We start from the raw sequence: 23,090 nt of genomic DNA, 5'->3' as shown, positions 1-23,090 counted from the left end.
CATCCACTATCTCAGGTCTGCTTTTGTTTGTCATTATGTTAAAAGGGGGTCTGTTCAGGTGTGTTTGTCATTATGTTCAAAGGGGGGTCTGTTCTGGTGAGAAAAATGCAGTGCAGAGAAAGTAAATGAGTTTGTTGTGCAACAATAGTTTTTTGTGGCAAATATACATGTAATTGGCCTGTTTATCCACTAAGGTAGGCCTGCTCTTTTCTTCAACTCTATAAACAATTAAATGACTGGATATTGGCATGTGACATTGAACAGGCCACGTCCTGAAAAAGGAGAGAGATAGCAACATGGGACGAAAACAAAGCTTGAGAAGGCTGATTGGCAATCAACGGTGCCTGATTGAACCTTAACAGTGGTTGGCAAGAATAAATGAACGACAGAGGCTGTGTCCCAAATGGCACCCTATTCCCTATGTAGTGCACTACTTCTGACCAGGGTCCATAGCGCTCTGGTGAAAAGTAGTGCACTATATACAGATGTAGGATCTTAATTTGACCAGTTTCTCACAGCAGGAAAATAATCTTGCAGCAACAGGAAATGTGTAGATTACAATCAATTGACATTTTTGTAGGGGTTGATACATTTTTCGTTAGGGGGGTTGATACATTTTTAGGGCAAATTAAGTCTGACATTTGAAAGTGAAAATTACAAACTTTAAAATACGTTTTAAAGGGAATGGGGTGCCATTTGGGACAAATCCAGAGCCTTGTGGTTATATGCAATGAGATGTCTGTAAACAGTGACTTAGAAGGTTAGATGCTCAAGGGGAAAGAAGACAGGAGGAGAAAGGAGAAAGATGTTGGTGATGTATCTATCCTGAACGACCACTGCTGTACACAATAGTTTGTGTTTTGTACAATCAGAAACTGTTTGTCTGCCCTGCAGTATTCACTGGCTGTCTGTCTGCCCTGCAGTATTCACTTTCTGTCTGTCTGTCCTGCAGTTTTCAATGGTAGGCTTCTATTAAAGTTGTTTGTCTGCCCTGCAGTATTCACTTTCTGTGTCTGCCCTGCAGTATTCAATGGTAGGCTTCTATTAACGCTGTTTGTCTGCCCTGCAGTATTCAATGGTAGGCTTTTATTAAAACTGATTGTCTGCCCTGCAGTATTCAGTGGTAGGCTTCTATTAAAACAGTTTGTCTGTCCTGCAGTATTCAATGGTAGGCTTTTATTAAATCTGTTTGTCTGCCCTGCAGTATTCACTTTCTGTGTCTGCCCTGCAGTATTCAATGGTAGGCTTCTATTAACGCTGTTTGTCTGCCCTGCAGTATTCAATGGTAGGCTTTTATTAAAACTGATTGTCTGCCCTGCAGTATTCAGTGGTAGGCTTCTATTAAAACAGTTTGTCTGTCCTGCAGTATTCAATGGTAGGCTTTTATTAAATCTGTTTGTCTGCCCTGCAGTATTCAATTGTAGGCTTCTATTAAAGCTGTTTGTCTGCCCTGCAGTATTCAATGGTAGGCTTTTATTATAGCCTTTTGTCTGCCCTGTGGTTTTCAATGGTAGGCTTCTATTAAAGCTGTTTGTCTGCCCTGCAGTATTCAATTGTAGGCTTCTATTAAAGCTGTTTGTCTGCCCTGCAGTATTCAATGGTAGGCTTTTATTATAGCCTTTTGTCTGCCCTGTGGTTTTCAATGGTAGGCTTCTATTAAAGCTGTTTGTCTGCCCTGCAGTATTCAATGGTAGGCTTCTGTTAAAGCCGTTTGTCTGCATATTGGCAGATAGAGAAAAAACGATTATATGTGCCAATGTAAAAGTGGGGTTGGGAATACTCAGTAGGGTCTGTAGAATGTATATATTGTGTTGTTTCATGGGGCTCTGAATAATACGGAGTGTTGTTGGCCTTTTACTCCACCCATTCCATTGGCCACAATGCAAATCACTGTATATGGAATAAATATTGGCTAATAGAGCGAAAACTATTCTGGGTGCCACAGTAAAAGCATTGTAAGGAATACTCAGTAGCAGTGGAGGCTGCTGAAGGGAGGATGGCTCATAATAATAATTGGAACGGAGCTAATGGAATGGCATCAAACAGATGGAAACCATGTGGAATGTAGAATGTATTTTTGGTGTAATTTCATGGGGCTCCGAATAATACAGAGTATTGCTGGCCTTTTACTCCACCCAATCCACAATGCAAATCACTTTATATGGAATACATAGCGGCTTATAGACCATTTATTAGACCTTGGAACATGTTTTAAAACCCACATTTAATGCAAATGTCACTTAAATATGAACAAATATGAATCATTGTTAATGTTTAGACAAATATTACGAGGGGCACTTTTATTTTGAAACATTTCGAAATTCTATCACCCGGAAGTATTTTTGTTTGTGTTGCTGATGAGACATCTGACAAATGTTGTTTATGTCAAATCTTCCTCTATGATGTTGTTAAATGTCCCCGTCTAGAGAAATCGAATCAAGAATCGGGTGGATGGACGTAGAATATGCACACCCTAGCACAAGAGTCGGTTTGTGATTAACTTGCATTTCAGGCGGATTCCATGCTCGAAGGAGTGAGAGGAGAAATCAAATGGGTAATGTTCGATAAACCGCATTTATCCTTGTATCCGTCGTGAAAATGTAAAGTAAATATCTGTCATTAACTACGTTTCCATCCACAGTTTTTATGCGAGTAAAGTCACATCGTATAAAAAAAATCACGACAGCTGTGGAAGTTTTGGTGTAATTTTATAAATGCCCACAGATTATTTGTTCGTTTGACATGGTGGTATCTTTTTGTGTCGGTAAAATTAATTATGCGGGAAATGGCGGTGGAAACGCCTTTATGCGCAAATGTTGATATAATAACCATAATCGAAGTACATTTGGAGTCACGCATTGATATGGTGTGTGGTCCTCCCACTACTACGACTCGGGAAACCATGCAGTTTATTAAGCTACATATGAAATAAGTGATGAACTTCACAGGGTGGTGAAAGTGCACGGTGATGAGCTTGATGCTGCTTTCCAATAAATATCAAGGGTCTAATTCTGGTGACATGATGATCGATGCTTGATTGCCGTTTGACAAATACAAATATTCTCGCACTTATCCATAATAATCTCATAATGTAGACTAGACTACCCGTATTGTATCTGCGAGCTGTTGGCTATAGAGCGCAGTTGCCAAGACCAGAGTAGGCACGTTTACTATTGTGACAAAACTCTCCGTAGAGTTGAAAATGCGATTGAAACAGATTGAACTTTAGATTTTTATTTGGTACATGAAAACTTAAGTGAAAAAGTACATTTTGTGTGCACTACGTCATCAAGCACTGATTTTTTTAAAAGTTCGCAATAAGTCTATTTGGTGGAAACATACCACTGGTGGGAAAATTGACATATTTTCTTTAGAATATTCACATGAAAATCTGTCGCCAATTGGATGAAAACCTACCTACTGCCTTGGAAGTTTTGTGCTCCATTTATTGCAACATTGTTGCTTGAACAGAACATCTGTTTCATTCATGTGATACATTTTACACCACGTTTTAACTGTGTATTTCTAGTGCTGATTTTTAAGAGCTTTGCACCTCATCTATCAAGCAGATGGAAGCCTTCGGAAGATGTCTAAAATTGAGCGTCTTAATGCCCGTGTGGCGAAGCTGCTGACGGTGGCAGTGCATGAGGTTCTGCAGGTGGTTAAAGAGACGGTATCAGAGTATCAGGAGAACACGGCCAGAACTCAGAGAGAGAACGAGAGTCTGAGGAAAATTGTGCAGGAACTCCAGGACAAGATGAAGAGCGAGAACACGGGTGAGTCAGAGTAGTAAAAGTGTATGCTAGGCGCTACTGCTGTTGGGCCCTTGAGCATTGCACTCTAAACCAGGTCGTTCCACCTCAAAGCACAAGAAAGAGGATTTCGACACCCACCATCTCAGATAGTTATGAAATTGCTTCTGTTGTTAGAAACAGATAAAATTAGCATTCCTACAACATTATTTTGTTTAAATATACTTTTGATCGCTGAGAAATTAAGCTAATTAATTGCACCCAAATTGGCCATAAAAATTTATAGGATTCATATAATATTCAATAAATATAGTACCTTACATCTGATTTGGACTTTATTTTTTTATTTTACAATGAGTAAGAAATCCAAAGAAATTGTCAAAAGTCACCCCCACACCAATCCCACCCCAACAACGAGTATATAGTATCAGTTCTCTATGTCTGACATAGTACGAAGTTGTTAGGTTTATGTCCCATCCTACATCCTGATATTACCAGGTTCTGACCACTAGGTGCTATTAGGTGATAGCCGTGACCCCCCCACACACACACACACACACACACATAAGCCTAAGAACTTCAATTTGTAATTTCTCTGAACAGGAAAAAAAGAAAATCAAAATTCACTGATGAAGGAACAATACATCGAGCTGCAGCTCCATACTACTTGTCAGCCATAGAGAACTGATACTGTAGACTCGTTTTTGGGGTGGGATTGGCGTGGGTTGTCTGTGGATGGCTTTTGACAATTTCTTTGCATTCCTAATGTCTTACTCATTGTTAGAAAAAAGTTTGGTCCAAATCGAATGTTAGGTACTACAGTCGTATGAAAAAGTTTGGGCACCCCTGACAATTTCCATGATTTCAATTTATAAATAATTTGGTGTTTAGATCAGCAATTTCATGTATCTATCAAATAACTGATGGACACAGTAATATTTCAGTAGTGAAATTAGGTTTATTGGATTAACAGAAAATGTGCAATATGCATCAAAACGAAATTAGACAGGTGCATAAATTTGGGCACCCCAACAGAAAAATCACATCAATATTTAGTAGAGCCTCCTGTGCCTGTGGTCTTCCATTTCCTCACTATGTTCCTCACAGTGGACACTGACAGCTTACATCTCTGCGATAGCTTTTTGTAGCCTTCCCCTAAACCATAATGTTGAACAATCTTTGTTTTCAGGTCATTTGAGAGTTGTTTTGAGGCCCCCATGGTGCCACTCTTCAGAGGAGAGTCTAAGAGAACAACAACTTGCAATTGGCCACCTTAAATACCTTTTCTCATGATTGGATGCACTTGTCTATGAAGTTCAAGGCTTAATGAGCTCACCAAACCAATTGTGTGTTCCAATTAATCAGTCCTAAGTAGTTACAGGTATTCAAATCAACATGACAAGGGTGCCCAAATGTTTGCATAGCCTATTTTTCACATCTGATTTAATTTCAAACAACTTAATATTGCTACACTAAAAATCTTTGTCTGGACAATACCCCAGTACTCAGCTTTGAATGGCATGCCACTGTGATCATTTTCTGTGACGACAGAGTAAATTATTATGCAGCCTCAGAGGGGTGCCCAAATATTTTCATACGACTGTATATTTATTGACTGTTAGTGCCTTCAGAAATAATCCACACACTCCTTGACTTATTACACATATTGTTGTGTTACAGCCTGAATTTAAAATGGATTAAAAACATTTTTCCTCACCCATCTACACACAATACCCCAAAATGACAAAGTGAAAGCATGTTTTTAGAAAATGTTGCACATTTATTTCAAAATTACATTTACGTAAGTATTCACACCCCTGAGTCAATACATGTTAGAATTACCTTTAGCAGCGATTCTGGGTGCGTCTAAGAGCTTTGCACACCCGGATTGTACAATATTTGCACATTATTATTTTTAAATTCTTCAAGCTCTGTCAAGTTGGTTGTTGATCATTGCTAGACAGCCAGTTTCAAGTCTTGCCATAGATGTTTAAGCCAATTTAAGTCAAAACTGTAACTAGGCCACTCAGGAACATTAAATATCGTCTCGGTAAGCAAGTCCAGTGTATATTTGGCCTTGTGTTTTAGGTTATTGTCCTGCTGAAAGGTGAATCTGTCTCCCAGTGTCTGTTGGAAATCAGACTGAACCAGGTTTTCCTCTAGGATTTTGCCTGTGCTTAGCTTTATTCAGTTTATTTTTAACTAAAAAACTCCCTTGTCCTTGCTGATGACAAGCATACCCATAACATGATGCAGCCACCACCATGCTTGAAAATATGAAGAGTGGTACTCTGTGATGTTTTGTGTTAGATTTGCCCCAAACATAACGCTTTGTATTCTGGACATAAAATTAATTTCTTAGCCATTTTTTTTGTTGCAGTTTTACTTTAGTGCCTTATTGCAAAAATGATGCATGTTTTGGAATATTCTTTATTCTGAACAGGCTTCCTTCTTTTCACTCTGTCATTTAGGTTAGTATTGTGGAGTAACTACAATGTTGTTGATCCATCCTCAGTTTTCTCCTATCACAGCCATTAAACTGTAACTGTTTTAAAGTCACCATTGGCCTCATGGTGAAATCCCTGAGCGGTTTCATTCCAATCCGGCATCTGAGTTAGGAAGGACGCCTGTGTCTTTGTAGTGACTGGGTGTATTGATACACCATCCAAAGTGTAATTAATGACTTCACCATGTTCAAAGGGATATTCAATGTCTGCTTTTTTAATTTTTTACCCATCTACCAATAGGTGCCCTTCTTTGTGGGGCATTGGAAAAACCTCCCTGCTCTTTGTGGTTGAATCTGTGTTTGAAATTCACTGCTCGACTAAGGAACCTTACAATTATCTGTATGTGTGGGGTACATAGATGAGATAGTCTTTCAAAAATCATGTTAAACACTATTATTGTACACAGTGGGTCCATGCAACTTATGCTACTTGTTAAGCAAATTTCAATTCCTGAACTTATTTGGGCTTGCCAAAACAAGGGGGTTTAATACTTTCAACTTTTCATTTTTTATACATTTGTAAAGATTTCTCAAAACATAATTCCAGTTTGACATTATGAGGTATTGTGTGCAGGCCAGTTACACAATCTCAATTCATCCATTTTAAATTCAGGCTGTAACACAACAAAATTGCCAATTTGGGTGCAATCAATTAGCTTAATTTCTCAGAGATCATATTATATTTCAAGAAAATGTATCAGGAATGTTAATATTATCTGTTTCTAACTACATAAATGTTTTCAGAACAATCTGAGATGGTGAGTGTCCTGGCTTGTTGAAATGACATGGAATGACCCAACCCTAACAAGCTCCAGGGGCTAGCCTCTTGTGTGTATGTGTGGTCTCCAGGAGGTTGAGAACAAAATAAATACAGAAAGACACATTTCCATTTCACAATTGACAAATAAAAGTTTATTGCTTATGATCACCATCATCTACCCTCCCCCAGTCAATCTCCTATTACCTTGCTATAAGCCAAAATACATCTTGTTCATGTTCACAGGTGCTGTGCAGACTGTGACTGTCCAACTTGAGCTGCAGAATTGTAAGCAGGAACTTTCCCTGGGTGAGGACACTGAACTCTTCCCATCTGAAGAGGAGTTGACAGAGATTCTCTCTCCAGAGCCACATGATCGACTTACCAGCGAAAGACCCTTTGGAGTCCAAACATTTGCCTTTCCTCCTGCTATCAGTTTGAAAAAGAAGAGCAGGTCGTTCCACTCAGCGGGTGGCCCAAGGAGCTTGCTGACAGAGGAACGACCAGAGACGACCACACAGAGCAGAGAGTTGGATCTTAAATCTGAGACAGGACATGATACACTTGTAAAGGGACACCACACTCTGGAGACTGATACTGCTCTGTCAGAAACAATATTGAGTCATATGAACTCCACTCACACCGTTTCAAACTCCCTTTTCCCAAACGATTCCCCTCAGGCCTCTCAACCACTGCTGACTTTTGAGGAGATCAAAACAGAACCTGAAGTGGAAGCGTATGCCACATATTCAACACCAAAGCATTTTTATGACTGTGCAGGCTCAAGCCACATTTTACCCCAGACCCAACTCAATCGAGAGCCTCTTCAACCTAACTCAGGGTACTTCCAGCCAAACCAAAATGGCTCGGAACCATTTGCATTGGGAAACAATGCAGAATCGACATTGGACAGATTTGATGAACAGCACAATACCCTCCCGTTTAGGAAATCTTTTGGTGGAGCAGGAGGGTTGAGAATACTCCAGCGACATCTCGGTAGTGAAAAGCGCTACTGCTGTCCTCTGTGTGGCCGGTGCTTCAGTCATGCGGGTGATTTTAAAAAACACAAGAGGGTCCACACTGGTGAGAAGCCATACTGTTGTTCTGTGTGCGGAAAGCGTTTCAGTCAGTCAGGCTACCTGAAAATACACCAACGGTACCACACTGGAGAGCGACCGTATGGCTGTACCCAGTGTGGAAAACGCTTCAGTCACTCTAGTAATTTCAAGAAGCACCAGCTCACTCACCTAGGATCAGTGCCATAATGTATGAGAACATAAGGGATCTTTGACTGAGCGCAATGACATTTATTTAGAGTTGGACAGATTAAGTGTATGGGGGAAATGTTCAGGAAAGTGAAAGGATCCTCTCTAGCAGAAGAGCATTGCTTACTTTGTTTGACTTCACATAATTACTAATCTTTGTTAGGGTTTTCTGATGTGGACAATATTGTGAAAAGCTGTTTTTGACATTTTCAACACCAAATCTCACTGGTAGAATTAATGGGCAGGACCACAATTTACTGTATTATTCCTAACAATGGTGGTGTGGGTCTGGGAGTCTTCCTATTTGGTCTTTACTACTAGTAAATCTCTAGAATGTGTGGAATTCTTGTCATTTTGAATAAACAAATGAATATTTTATCAAACAAAATGTGTATGTACTATTACTTGTATGTGTTAATAAAATATATTCCACTGTTGGGGCTACATATAATGTAAAGAAAGATTCATAATAAATTAAAATCACTGTCAAAAGTGAAAGACGAACATGATGGCGCGTCCGTTCTGGCCACCGCCCCTTTACGTGACTTGCGGAAGTAACGAGCTCTGTGCTACATCAAAACAGTTCTGCAGTTATGCACAAATGGAGACAGGTGAGACATTTTATGTTAAACTTGCATTTTGATCGCTCAGACAAAGACGAAACATCGGAGCCAAAGCAGGACTTTATGTAGTCAGAAGCTAACGTTAGCATGTCAGAGCCTCTGCGTGGTAAGATATTTAACCTTAGCAGCTAGTTAGCTAGCTAACAGCCACCACCATTGGACGGTCATCGATGGCTTCAAAGTAAGCCCTTCCTTGTAAGCCCTGCCCTGCCTTTTTACATGACAAACTTGGACGTTCTCACAATCATTCACTGCACTTTAGCCCTGTGACCTAATTTGTAAATCATGTCGAAAATTGAGCGTCTGAACGCCCGTGTGGCGAAGCTGCTGACGGTGGCGGTGCATGAGGTTTTGGAGGTGGTGAAAGAGACTGTGTCTGAGTACCAGGAGAAAACAGCCAGAACTCAGAGAGAGAACTTGAGTCTGAGGAGGAGACTGCAGGAACTCCAGGACAAGATGAAGAGAGAGAACACAGGTGAGATTCAATGATTGTGGCTGAAGTAGTAGGCCTAGTTTACTGTAAGTATGAGGAGGGCCTGACTGTTTCTGCTCTGAGTCTATGTTGTTGGGTTGCTCAGATGAGACTGCTATCAAGTTGTTGGGTGTAGTTTTCGTCAAAAGCACATGTAGCAGAAACTAGGTCTAATTCTGATGTTTAGATAGTCCTTTAGTTATTCATCTGTGGGGACAGATGAGAAGCATTGTGATATGCCTGATAAAATTAATACAGTCAACAATTGTTACTCTCTAAAATGTGGTGTGTGGTTTTCTGATACTATCTTTGTCTTTGGCAGCTCAACAGTCTGCCACTGCTCCCACAGCCATTTCAGGTAAAACCGAGCAGGAGGAGGGAAGCGAGGGCAGCCCCTGGCCGATTCAACAGGACCCAGAGTCTACACAGCACGAGGACAAACCAGTGCTCACCCAGAAACCGTGGAGGAGACTGGAGGAAGAGTACAACAACTCACTGGAGCTAGACCACTTGGAGGACTCCGAGACTGAGTGTAATGTCACACTAACGTTAGCTGAGCGTAGCGGAGCGCCTCCAGAGAGGTTGTCACAGGTGACTGTATACATGCCTCACTCTCTATGTGACGCCGACCTAGACTCCATGCACACAGGACATATGTCCTCCAACATGTTACCCCTAAGCCATCCCAGCTCTCCTCCTCACCCAGGTCTGTCCTCGGGTGAAATCAAAACCGAACCTGACCACCTGGAATATTCCTCTGCCCCCCAAGAGCCCCCAGACCAGAACCAATTTTTTGAGTGTGAAGACTCGGATAGTAGCGCAACGCAAAATCACAGTGCCCCGGAACCCATGCAGAACAACCCGGAAATGCACGGCATAGTGCACTACATCAACGCAGAAGGTCTAAACACCTTTGTGGACTCGTTTCCCTTCGCATGTCACCCAGAGTTGGTCCAGGACGCCAGGCGACAACACAGGCCTCTGCTTAGGCGTGAGGAGAGCCACAGCTGCATTCTGTGCGGGAAGACGTTCAGCCGGATCGGGAATCTTCGGATCCACCAGCGCTGTCACACAGGGGAGAAACCCTATTGCTGCCTGCACTGTGGGAGACGCTTCAGTCACGCTGGGAACCTGCAGAAACATAAGAGGGTCCACACTGGGGAAAGACCGTATGGCTGCCAACAGTGCGGCAAGACTTTCAGTCAGTCCAGTCACCTTAAGAAGCATCAGAGAATTCACGTTGTCAGGCATCTTAGTGTTGAATAAAGTTTGACTTTCAGATTAATTGTCCATGAATCAAAAGTGAAGTGCATTTGTTGAACTTTGGCCTATTTGTTTGGACGTTTGGACGAGCGTAGCCTAACCTTTGCCACTTACTTACTACATGGTCACAAAAGGTATAATGTAGACCACACTTTTTTTTGTGAAATTGGGACTAGCTTGTGTAAGTAACAGTGTTGTGTCCGTCCCTCTTCTTGCCCCAACCTGGGCTCGAACCAGGGACCCTCTGAACACATCGACAACTGTCTCCGACAAAGTATTGTCAACTATCGCTCCACAAAAGCTGCAGACCTTACAAAGCAAGGAAAACTACTTCAAGGTCTCAGAGCAGGTGACCTCACCGATTGAACACTACTGGCGCGTACCGCTAACTAGCTAGCCAACTTTTACTCCCCACTTTGACCTCCTCCTTCTCTGGACAAAGCCCAACTGAGTGATCTGGGCAACAGCATCAATGTAACAGTGTTGCTTCCGTCCCTCTCCTTGCTCGAACCAGGGACCCTCTGAACATACCAACAACTGTCACCCACAAAGCATTGTTACCTGTCACTCCACAAAATCTGCGGGTCTCTTGCAGAGCAAGGGAAACCACTACTTAAAAGTCTAACTAGTTAGCCATTTCACATAGGCTACACTGGGATCAAACCAGCAACTGGCCTGTAGTGCTAACAATGTGACTGCACTAACTGCATTCCCAATAGTCAACTCATAGAAGGGTTTGTAAAATGCTTACTATGGGTAAGGTTAGATCATTACAATGTGTGTATTCTCTTCATTGACATAATCAAGAATGGATCAATACACGCTACATGGACTGTGTGTGCAGCATGCGTTTAATAGATAATCTGTTCAAATAAATGTATAATTGGTTGATGTGTGACAGCATTTGATACTTATTCACAGGCTCATTGGATAGTTAACCCAAATGACAAAATCACATATTGGTTTCCTTACCCTGTAAGCATACTGTCCTGTGGTTGGTTTCATTGACTCTCCCCTTAAACTGCCCCTAATTGACATTTTTTGCTACAACTTCATTGGAGCGGATCAGCTTGAGCAAAGTGAGGTGTAGAATCACTGATCTACAAATAGTATTCCCTACCAAATAATAGGCTTTGTGCAATTAAGTTTTATAGAGCTATGCCTCCACTGGCTTAGGTGATCCCACAACCAAACACTCCCACACAACCAGCCATTGATTGATTGGACATAGCTTATGTCAACTAGAAAATGACGTTTTAGTAGAAACGTTTTACTTGCTCAGCTGGCTGAAAGTATTATTATTAATGGTAGTGGAAGAAGTTTACATAGTGAGATAGACTTATATCGTTGAGATATCTTCCAGTAAAACCAATGCCTTTAAATGCTTACAGTTTAAAAACAGTTATCAAAATGCTGCATCGAAGCAGCTAAAGTAAGAATGCATTGAAACCCATCTTAATTCATGCAAACTTGAACCCCTCACACTCGTGGGAAATGGCCTATATAGATAGGGCTAAATGTACATGTTTGTTACAGAAAAAATATGAAAAGCATATGCATAACCATGGTCGCAATTGAAAGGGAACAGTTTGGAGTTAATGGGGAAATTATTAGACCAAAGGTGAGTACACAACAGTTCACCTGACAAGTCTGAATCCAAACATTACACTGTTGATTTTAAATGTGCGTTTTACATTTACTGTACTTTTCGCTGCATTTGTTGATTAACTAAATCAGAAACTACTCTGGCTACATTCAGCAAGCACACTTGTAGTTGTTTCATTTGGAACACAACCCTGCATTTCTGCCATCACATAATTACTCTTGTTTTTTACGCAGTACAAAAACAGTCCATTATAAATCGCATTCTGGGAAAGGTGGGCATGATTTGAAAACTTGTTCTATTGCCAACATGACTAGCTAAATTATAAAATATGATCTTAGGCTTTCACAAGGCCATTCAGAGAAACAGATTGTAATTTTGGTTCACATAGAAAGGAGTCATGAGTACATTCATGTGCGTGTGCCATGGCAAATTTTCTTCACAAACGAACAGGCTCATTCTGTTCAGAACAACCAAGGGTACATGTCAGACAACCAAAAAATGGCCCTATTATCTGGAGGGATGGGGGCAACTTCTTGTCGCGTGCAGTGCTCAAGTTCAGAACGGCTGTCAGTCAAAACATACAGCGCTGTGAATTGCAGAGCCAGAGCTCTGACGTCCTGTATAGCATGTTACTGTACACTACGTTCCAATTTAGGCGCTTATTAGTGCCCAAAACTGCCATTTTCGACCCGTATATACGGGTATGAGTGTGAAGGGCTACATGCTTACAGATTAGAAGGTATCAAAAAGCTGTGTGTAAATATTGTGCTCATAGCTTTCACCTGGTCAGTCTGTGATGGAAAGAGGGGGGCACAAGCATTTTGGGGTGCGGGCCCGGCCCCCTATGGCCCGCTCATAGCGACGGGTGTGCCCCAATATCTAACAGGTACCGTACACATATATACACATCAGGACATGTACATAGTGAACTCGCACACATTGTAAATATGAAAATAGAATACAGTATTTCAGAACATGACCTACTGCTTGAATGTCAATATCAGACTGGGAAGAATTTACTTTCGCGATCTCCCCCTATCTGCAAGCATGACCAATGTCATAATATTAATATGTGAATTCAACCAACCAATAGGAATACATAAACATCGAATACATATTTCTGCAGTGTCAAGTGAAAACATAACCAACCCTGTTGAACATAACCAATCCAGGCTCTGTCGTAGGTGGCTGCGACCGGGAGACCCATGGGGCGGCGCACAATTGGCCCAGCGTCGTCCAGGGTAGGGGAGGGAATGGCCGGCAGGGATGTAGTTCAGTTGGTAGAGCATGGCGTTTGCAACGCCAGGGTTGTGGGTTCGTTTCCCACGGGGGGCCAGTATGAAAAAAATAAAATAAAAATAATGTATGCACGCACTAATTGTAAGTCGCTCTGGATAAGAGCGTCTGCTAAATGAATAAAATGTAAAAAATACACTAATTTCCTGTACGTGGACAGTATGTGTTACTACATTACACAACCTCACGTTTTGACCACATTAAATTGAGGGTAATTGCACATCCTTTTTACCTCAGATTAGTGATGTTAGTATAAACATTTTATAGTAAACACAATGACACAAAATCGATTGCTTAAAACAGATCAATATCAAAATCGTTGATTTTGTCGTATGCACTGGTGGTCTTACGACATATAATTCTACTATAATTTTCTAACTCAAATGGCAGGGAACATTTTGATGCTCCCTGTATAAAAGACGCTGGCCTAACACCTATACATGGATTTGAGAGTTAAACTATCACTCAAATAACAGCCAACCCTTGTCACTGTTGATATCCTATGGCGGACGTGATTTGTTGAAGCTAAATAACAAAGCAACTGATTTGTTTCCTTCCCCGTTTTGGCAGCCTTCCAAAACTTCCATCCGACATTCTAGAACACGTGTCAAAGTCATTCCACGGAGGGCGGAGAGTCTGCGGGTTAGTAAGGAACTAATTAGTAAGGAACTCACCTCACCTGGTTGTCTAGGTCTTAATTGAAAGGAAAAACCAAAAACCTGCAGACACTCGGCCCTCCTTGGAATGAGTTTGACACCCCTGTTCTAGAATTTAGATGACTGTCTTTAGCAAATTCTTCTAACCACTGATATGAAAATGATCCTCAGATTCATTGTGGCCTTTGAATAGTGTTAGTTTAAACAGTGCATCCACCCCAAACGTTTGCCCCCACTCTATTGATTTCAAATTCATATCGATATGAGTGATTAACAAAATAATGTTGCATTGACCTTTCTGCGTTGGCGACCCACTTGAAACAAAATGCAACAATCCAAAATGTAGCTGGCTGTCTTCTACAAGTTGTCCTCTAACCGGTGATATACAGTTGAAGTCGGAAGTTTACATACACTTAGGTTAGAGTCATTAAAACTTGTTTTTCAACCACTCCACACATTTCTTGTTAACAAACTATAGTTTTGGCAAGTTGGTTAGGACATCTACTTTGTGCATGACACAAGTCATTTTTCCAACAATTGTTTACAGACAGATTATTTAATTTATAATTCACTATCACAATTTCAGTGGGTCAGAAGTTTACATACTCTAAATTGACTGTGCCTTTAAACAGCTTGGAACATTCCAGAACATGATGTCATGGCTTTAGAAGCTTCTGATAGGCTAATTGACTTCATTTGAGTCAATTGGAGGTGTACCTGTGGATGTATTTCAAGGCATACCTTCAAACTCAGTGCCTCTTTGCTTGACATCATGGGGGAAAAAAAGAAATATCAGCCAAGACCTCAGAAAAAATGTTGTAGACCTCCACAAGTCTGGTTCATCCTTGGGAGCAATTTCCAAACACCTGAAGGTACCGCGTTCATCTGTACAAACAATAGTATGAAAGTATAAACACCATGGGACCACACAGCCGTCATACCGCCTGGTTCATCCTTGGGAGCAATTTCCAAATGCCTGAAGGTACCACGTTCATCTGTACAAACAATAGTACGCAAGTATAAACACCATGGGATCAAGCAGCAAATCGATCCCAGAACAACAGCAAAGGACCTTGTGAAGATGCTGGAGGAAACAGGTACAAAAGTATCTATATCCACAGTAAAACGAGTCCTATATCGACATAACCTGAAAGGCAACTCAGCAAGGAAGAAGCCACTGCTCCAAAACCGCCATAACAAAATGTCAGACTACGGTTTGCAACTGCACATGGGGACAAAGATCATACTTTTTGGAGAAATGTCCTCTGGTCTGATTACACAAAAATAGAACTGTTTGGCCATAATGACCATCGTTATGTTTGGAGGAAAAGGGGGGTGGCTTGCAAGCCGAAGAACACCATCCCAACCGTGAAGCACGGGGGTGGCAGCATCATGCTGTGGGGGTGCTTTGCTGCAGGAGGGACTGGTGCACTTCACAAAATAGATGGCATCATGAGGAAGGAAAATGATGTGGATATATTGAAGCAACATCTCAAGACATCAGTCAGGAAGTTAAAGCTTGGTCGCAAATGGGTCTTCCAAATGGACAATGACTCCAAGCATACTTCCAAAGTTGTGGCAAAATGGCTTAAGGACAACAAAGTCAAGGTATTGGAGTGGCCATCACAAAGCCCTGACCTCAATCCTATAGAAAATGTGTGGTCAGAACTGAAAAAGCATGTGCAAGCAAGGAGGCCTACAAACCTGACTCAGTTACACCAGCTCTGTCAGGAGGAATGGGCCAAAATTCACCCAACCTATTGTGGGAAGCTTGTGGAAGGTTACCCAAAACGTTTGACCCAAGTTAAACAATTGAAAGGCAATGCTACCAAATACTAATTGAGTGTATGTAAACTTCTGACCCACTGGGAATGTGATGAATGAAATAAAAGCTAAAATAAATCATTCTCTCTACTATTATTCTGACATTTCACATTCTTAAAATAAAGTGGTGATCCTAACTGACCTAAGAAAGGGAATGTTTACTAGGATTAAATGTCAGGAATTGTGAAAAACTGAGTTTAAATGTATTTGGCTAAGGCGTATGTAAACTTCCGACTTCAACTGTACATGTTATTCCCAGATTCTGTGTGGTTTTTTAGTAAGGTTAGTTTGAACAGGATGTGTAACCCGACTCCCCCCTCGCATGCTATTGATTTCAACGTGATATCAATATGAGTGATTGACAAACAAGTGTTGCGTTTCTCTTCCGTTTTGACGAACCCCAAATCAAAATGCATCACTCCAAAATGTAGCTGGTTGTCTTCAGCAGGTTGTCCTCCAGTTTCCATGTGGTTTTTGAGTTGTGTTAGTTTCAACAGCGCATACAACCTGATTTCCCCCCTAATCAATGAGTGATTTTGTACTTGTCAAAACAACAGAGTTTTTTGTGCATTTGCAGTTTATAAGGTGCTCGTTAAAAAAAATACAAGTAAAATGATTACTATTGTGGCACATGTATGTGTAGGTACAGTGCCTTGCTAAAGTATTCATCCCCCTTGGCGTTTTTCCAATTTTGTTGCATTACAACCTGTAATTTAAATGGCTTTTTATTTGGATTTCATGTAATGGACATACACAAATTAGTCAAAATTGGTGAAGTGAAAAAACGTGAACTTGTTTAAAAAATAAATAACGGAAAAGTGGTGCGTGCATACAGTGAGGGAAAAAAGTATTTGATCCCCTGCTGATTTTGTATGTTTGCCCACTGACAAAGACATGATCAGTGTATAATTTTAATGGTAGGTTTATTTGAACAGTGAGAGACAGAATAACAACAAAAGGATCCAGAAAAACGCATGTCAAAAATGTTATAAATTGATTTGCATTTTAATGAGGGAAATAAGTATTTGACCCCTCTGCAAAACATGACTTAGTACTTGGTGGCAAAACCCTTGTTGGCAATCACAAAGGTCAGACGTTTCTTGTAGTTGGCCACCAGGTTTGCACACATCTCAGGAGGGATTTTGTCCCACTCCTCTTTGCAGATCTTCTCCAAGTCATTAAGGTTACGAGGCTGACATTTGGCAACTCGAACCTTCAGCTCCCTCCACAGATTTTCTATGGGATTAAGGTCTGGAGACTGGCTAAGCCACTCCAGGACCTTAATGTGCTTCTTCTAGAGCCACTCCTTTGTTTTGTTTTTTGTTTTTTTAATTTATTTTAATTTATTTTATTTTATTTTAGGGGGGATGGATCAGCTTAATATTGCAGATAGATTGTATCTTCTATCAATGTAATTGTCTGCATCACTTCCAATCCCCCATGTTTTATTTTATTTTTTATATATATATTCCCCTTTATTACTTTTCAACCCCACCATCCTTTCCCTACTTGGAGTAAATTAGTGAACAACAACGCCCAGGCCTCTACTTCCGGTCTATACTTACTATCTACACCTTATGGACAGAGTTAATTTTACAATAATTCTATATATATATATATATATATATATTTATTTTTTTTGCTCCTGAACTTCTTCTACTCTCAACCTCTCCGATCATTTTCATGATGTCCATCCGGTTTGCTTCTAAATTCCATATCTTTCTAACTGTGCTCTTTCCCAAAAGCTCCCAACATACAACCTATATACTTATTATGGACACAGTATGCTTACATTATTAGCTATCTTTGTTATTATTTGTTGTTATTTGTTATTAGTCCCATCCTTCAACTCTATTCAATACCTCCCATCTATCTCTTAACACCATCCATATAGGATTTCTATTTGCCATATATATTTCAACCGTACTGTGATGTTTTACAAAAGTTCTGAACCTTTCTATTCTCATTGCTTCTACAGATTGTGAATTAAAAATAAACATTTTTGCTAAAAGTATTATTATATTATTGATTGATTGACTATGACTTTTCAGATCACCCAGTAATGCTATCTGCAAGGTTAGTTCCAGGTAAATATTGCAATCCTTTAGCCATTCCTGGACCTGTGTCCAAAAACAAGCTACAAATGGACAGAACCAAAACAAATGATCTAATGATTCTATCTCTTCACAGCAAAATCTGCAGAGCTGGGAAGATTGTATCCCCCATATAAATAACATTCTATTGGTAGCAAGAATTTTATATAATAATTTAAATTGAAAGATTCTAGGCCACTCCAGGACCTTAATGTGCTTCTTCTTGAGCCACTCCTTTGTTGCCTTGGCCGTGTGTTTTGGGTCATTGTCATGCTGGAATACCCATCCACGACCCATTTTCAATGCCCTGGCTGAGGAAAGGAGGTTCTCTCCCAAGATTTGACGGTACATGGCGCCGTCCATCGTCCCTTTGATGCGGTGAAGTTGTCCTGTCCCCTTAGCAGAAAAACACCCCCAAAGCATAATGTTTCCACCTCCATGTTTGACGGTGGGGATGGTGTTCTTGTGGTCATAGGCAGCATTCCTCCTCCTCCAAACACGGGCGAGTTGAGTTGATGCCAAAGAGCTCGAATTTGGTCTCATCTGACCACAACACTTTCACCCAGTTCTCCTCTGAATCATTCAGATGTTCATTGGCAAACTTCAGACGGGCCTGTATATGTGCTTTCTTGAGCAGGGGGTCCTTGCGGGCGCTGCAGAATTTCATTCCTTCACGGCGTAGTATGTTACCAATTGTTTTCTTGGTGACTATGGTCCCAGCTGCCTTGAGATCATTGACAAGATCCTCCCGTGTAGTTCTGGGCTGATTCCTCACCGTTCTCATGATCATTGCAACTCCACGAGGTGAGATCTTGCATGGAGCCCCAGGCCGAGGGAGATTGACAGGTCTTTTGTGTTTCTTCCATTTGCGAATAATCACACCAACTGTTGTCACCTTCTCACCAAGCTGCTTGGTGATGGTCTTGTAGCCCATTCCAGCCTTGTGTAGGTCTACAATCTTGTCCCTGACATCCTTGGAGAGCTCTTTGGTCTTGGCCATGGTGAAGAGTTTGGAATCTGATTGATTGATTGCTTCTGTGGACAGGTGTCTTTTATACAGGTAACAAGCTGAGATTAGGAGCACTCCCTTTAAGAGTGTGCTCCCCTTTCTCAGCTCGTTACCTGTATAAAAGACACCTGGGAGCCAGAAATCTTTCTGATTGAGAGGGGGTCAAATACTTATTTCCCTCATTAAAATGCAAATCAATTTATAACATTTTTGACATGCGTTTTTCTGGATTTTTTTGTTGTTATTCTGTCTCTCACTGTTCAAATACACCTACCATTAAAATTATAGACTGATCATTTCTTTGTCAGTGGGCAAACGTACAAAATCAGCAGGGGATCAAATACTTTTTTCCCTCACTGTATGTATTCACCCCCTTTGCTATGAAGCCCCTAAATAATATCTGGTGCAACCAATTACCTTCAGAAGTCACATAATTGGTTAAATAAAGTCCACCTGTATGCAATCTAAGTGTCACATGATCTCAGTATATATACACCTGTTCTGAAAGGCCCCATAGTCTGCAACACCACTAAGCAAGGGGCACCACCAAGCAAGCGGCACCATGAAGATCAAGGAGCTCTCCAAACAGGTCAGGGATGAAGTTGTGGAGAAGTACAGATCAGGGTTGGGTTATAAAAAAAATCAGAAACTTTGAACATCCCACGGAGCACCATTAAATCCATTATTAAAAAATGGAAAGAATATGGCACCACAACAAACCTGCCAAGAGAGTGCTGCCCACCATAACTCACTGACCAGGCAAGGAGGGCATTAATTAGAGAGGCAACAAATATAACCCTGAAGGAGCTGCAAAGCTCCACAGTGGAGATTAGAGTATCTGTCCATAGGACCACTTTAAGCCCTACACTACACAGAGCTGGGCTTTACGGAAGAGTGGCCAGAAAAAAGCCATTGCTTAAAGACAAAAATAAGCAAACACGTTTGGTGTTCGCCAAAAGGCATGTGGGAGACTCCCCAAACATATGGAAGAAGGTACTCTGGTCAGATGAGACTAAAATTGAGCTTTTTGGCCATCGAGGAAAACGCTATATCTGGCGCAAACCCAACACCTCTCATCACCCCGAGAACACCAAGCATGGTGGTGGCAGCATCATGAGCAGCAACTGAGTGTAGGGCGGCAGGTAGCTTAGTGGGTAAGAGCGTTGTGCCAGTAACCGAAAGGTCGCTGGTTCTAATCCCCGAGCTGACTAGGTGAAAAATCTGTCGATGTGCCCTTAAGCAAGGCACTTAACCCTAATTGCTCATGTAAGTCGCTCGGGATAAGAGCGTCTGCTAAATGACAAAAAAATGTTTTTAAAAAATGCTGTGGGGATGTTTGTCATTGGCAGGGACTGGGAAACTCTCTTCAACAATATAACAACACATGCTCCACTGTTTCAGCGACCGTACACTCCAGACACAAACCATTCACATGCTTGCCAACCAGATGTAGTGACGAGTTCAATGTACAATGTCCTAAGCGCAATCGAGCAAACACCACCTCTTCCTTCCTAATCTGACCTTTGAATCTTGGTCCACCGAGCTTTCTTTGGAGGGCATATAAATGCCGGCCCTTGGGCTCAGAGTCCCATCTCTTCTGCCACACATCTATCAAAATGGCTCTGATCTTACATTTGGCCTCACCAAGTCTACAATTTCATCCCCTTCCACACGTGAATGTGCTGGGACCCAGCAGAATCTTAGGAATACACACATTCTCTCAATTCTCCATAATAATATTAATACCTCCAATAGTAGGTCACTCCTATTAGATTTACCAGATGATAAACTATTCAATACAGACAGAGAATCTGAGCATACCTCACCTCTACCCAGTGGAACATTAATATCAACTGTCGTGGAAATTCTTACACAGGGTCAGTCGAAGTCAATCTTAAATGAATCATTGTTTATTGTCATCGCGCTGGAGAGGTTCCAACCAACTCAATGCACCATAGTACACATGTCAATCAGGAGCTCCCAGCAGTTGTCTAAATATACGGCTATACACAGACAAGTTATATTTGCAAGATTTAGCATAATAAATTCATCATTACCATTTTGTTTCATTCATGTGACCGACCAAAACTTGTTCATAGCATGTGACAGACCAATACCTCACAAGGCTTCTTCTCTCTAAGCTGAGACCTTGAAACTGAGATATTTTTCATTCTCAAAACAAGGTCTGTGTGTACTGCCAAATTGCAGATAGTGATAAGTGAGGATTTGTCCGATCAGTCATTTGCATGAACACAGAAATGGTTTATTAGAACAGCACATGAATAGAACATAGAAATGTATAGAATAGAAAAGCACCAACATTAACATTTCCATCACACAATTATATCTAGTTTCAAAGCTCTTTTGGCTAACTGGTCTACAATTTCATCCCCTTCCACACGTGAATGTGCTGGGACCCAGCAGAATCTTAGTAATACACACATTCTCTCAATTCTCCATAATAACATTAATACCTCCAATAGTAGGTCACTCCTATTAGATTTACCAGATGATAAACTATTCAATACAGACAGAGAATCTGAGCATACTATAATTCTAACAGGTTGTACGTCCTCCACCCACTGGAGGGCAACTACTATCGCCAACAGTTCAACTGAATATACTGACAGTTCATCTGTTAGTCTTCTACATATCTGCACATCAAATTCAGGAATGTAAACGCCTGCTCCTGTGCGCCCACTATCTGGGTCCTTGGATCCATCTGTGAAAAGCGGTAAAAAAGCATAAAAACTTCTACCAATGTAACTGTCAACCAGTTTCCCTATATCACTGACTTCTGACCAATCTTTCCTTTCCTTTACCAAGGTTAGATCAACAACAGGATCTGGGAGTAATCATGGAGGAACATTCCCTATCACCACAGAAGGGCCAACCTCCAACTCCCTCAATCCACTCTCATCAGCAAGCTTTCCAACTGTCCAACCAAACCCACTACCTTGTCTACTAGTATATTCCCAACAGTCATCTAGAACAGTAGCAGTGGGATGCTCAACCTCACAGCCTTTCAACATAACCCAATAAGCTAATGACTATACACCCATAATCAATTGTCGTCCTGATCAGAGCTCTATAAATATCCATCAACGATTGTCTGTCAGTATCCCATTCATAACCAGAGACCGAGCGCATAAGATTCACCACCTTCTTACACTTTGTTTCAACATTTATGACATGATCTTTCCATGTATATCGCTCATTGAACCATAGACCCAAATATGTGTACTTAGAAACCCTCCCCATAGGCTGTCCATACAGAAACAACTGTATATTATCAGCAACTTTCTTCTTTGAGAAGAACATACAGTTGAAGTCGGAAGTTTACATACACCATAGCCAAATACATTTAAACTCAGTTTTTCACAATTCCTGACATTTAATCTTGGTAAAAGTTCCCTGTCTTAGGTCAGTTACGATCACCACTTTATTTTAAGAATGTGAAATGTCAGAATAATAGTAGAGATAATTATTTATTTTAGCTTTTATTTCTTTCATCACATTCCCAGTGGGTCAGAAGTTTACATACACTCAATTCGTATTTGGTAGCATTGACATTAAATTGTTTAACTTGGGTCAAACGTTTCGGGTAGCCTTCCACAAGCTTCCCACAATAAGTTGGGTGAATTTTGGCCCATTCCTCCTAACAGAGCTGGTGTAACTGAATCAGGTTTGTTGGCCTCCTTGCTCGCACACGCTTTTTCAGCTCTGCCCACACATTTTCTATAGGATTGAGGTCAGGGCTTTGTGATGGCCACTCCAATACCTTGACTTTGTTGTCCTTAAGCCATTTTGCCACAACTTTGGAAGTATGCTTGGGGTCATTGTCCATTTGGAAGACCCATTTGCAACCAAGCTTTAACTTCCTGACTGATGTCTTGAGATGTTGCTTCAATATATCCACATAATTTTCCTTCCTCATGATGCCATCTATTTTGTGAAGTGAACCAATC

General features: G+C 41.0%; 1 protein-coding gene across 5 annotated transcripts; it reads left to right on the top strand.

The window, feature by feature from the left end:
- Positions 1-2,361: 2,361 nt before the first annotated feature.
- On the top strand, positions 2,362-11,527 carry LOC121572101 (zinc finger protein 263). 5 transcript variants are annotated; one of them, XM_041884043.2, is made up of 4 exons: positions 2,362-2,554; positions 3,570-3,776; positions 7,262-9,378; positions 9,725-11,527. In XM_041884043.2, exons 3-4 carry the CDS (start codon positions 9,189-9,191, stop codon positions 10,639-10,641), a joined length of 1,107 nt encoding a protein of 368 aa, XP_041739977.2. In that variant the 5' UTR covers positions 2,362-2,554; positions 3,570-3,776; positions 7,262-9,188; the 3' UTR covers positions 10,642-11,527. The 5 variants fall into 5 exon arrangements, with proteins under 5 accessions (XP_041739977.2, XP_041739969.2, XP_041739955.1 ...); XM_041884035.2 differs by having other exon boundaries at positions 9,698-11,527; XM_041884021.1 differs by lacking the exon at positions 9,725-11,527 and having other exon boundaries at positions 7,262-8,714.
- The last annotated feature ends 11,563 nt before the right edge of the window (positions 11,528-23,090 follow it).

This window comes from Coregonus clupeaformis, chromosome 1 (assembly GCF_020615455.1).
Source record: "Coregonus clupeaformis isolate EN_2021a chromosome 1, ASM2061545v1, whole genome shotgun sequence".
Classification (NCBI taxonomy): domain Eukaryota; kingdom Metazoa; phylum Chordata; class Actinopteri; order Salmoniformes; family Salmonidae; genus Coregonus; species Coregonus clupeaformis.
Note: the sequence above shows the minus strand (reverse complement) of the source record. Positions and strands in the feature narration are given on the sequence as shown.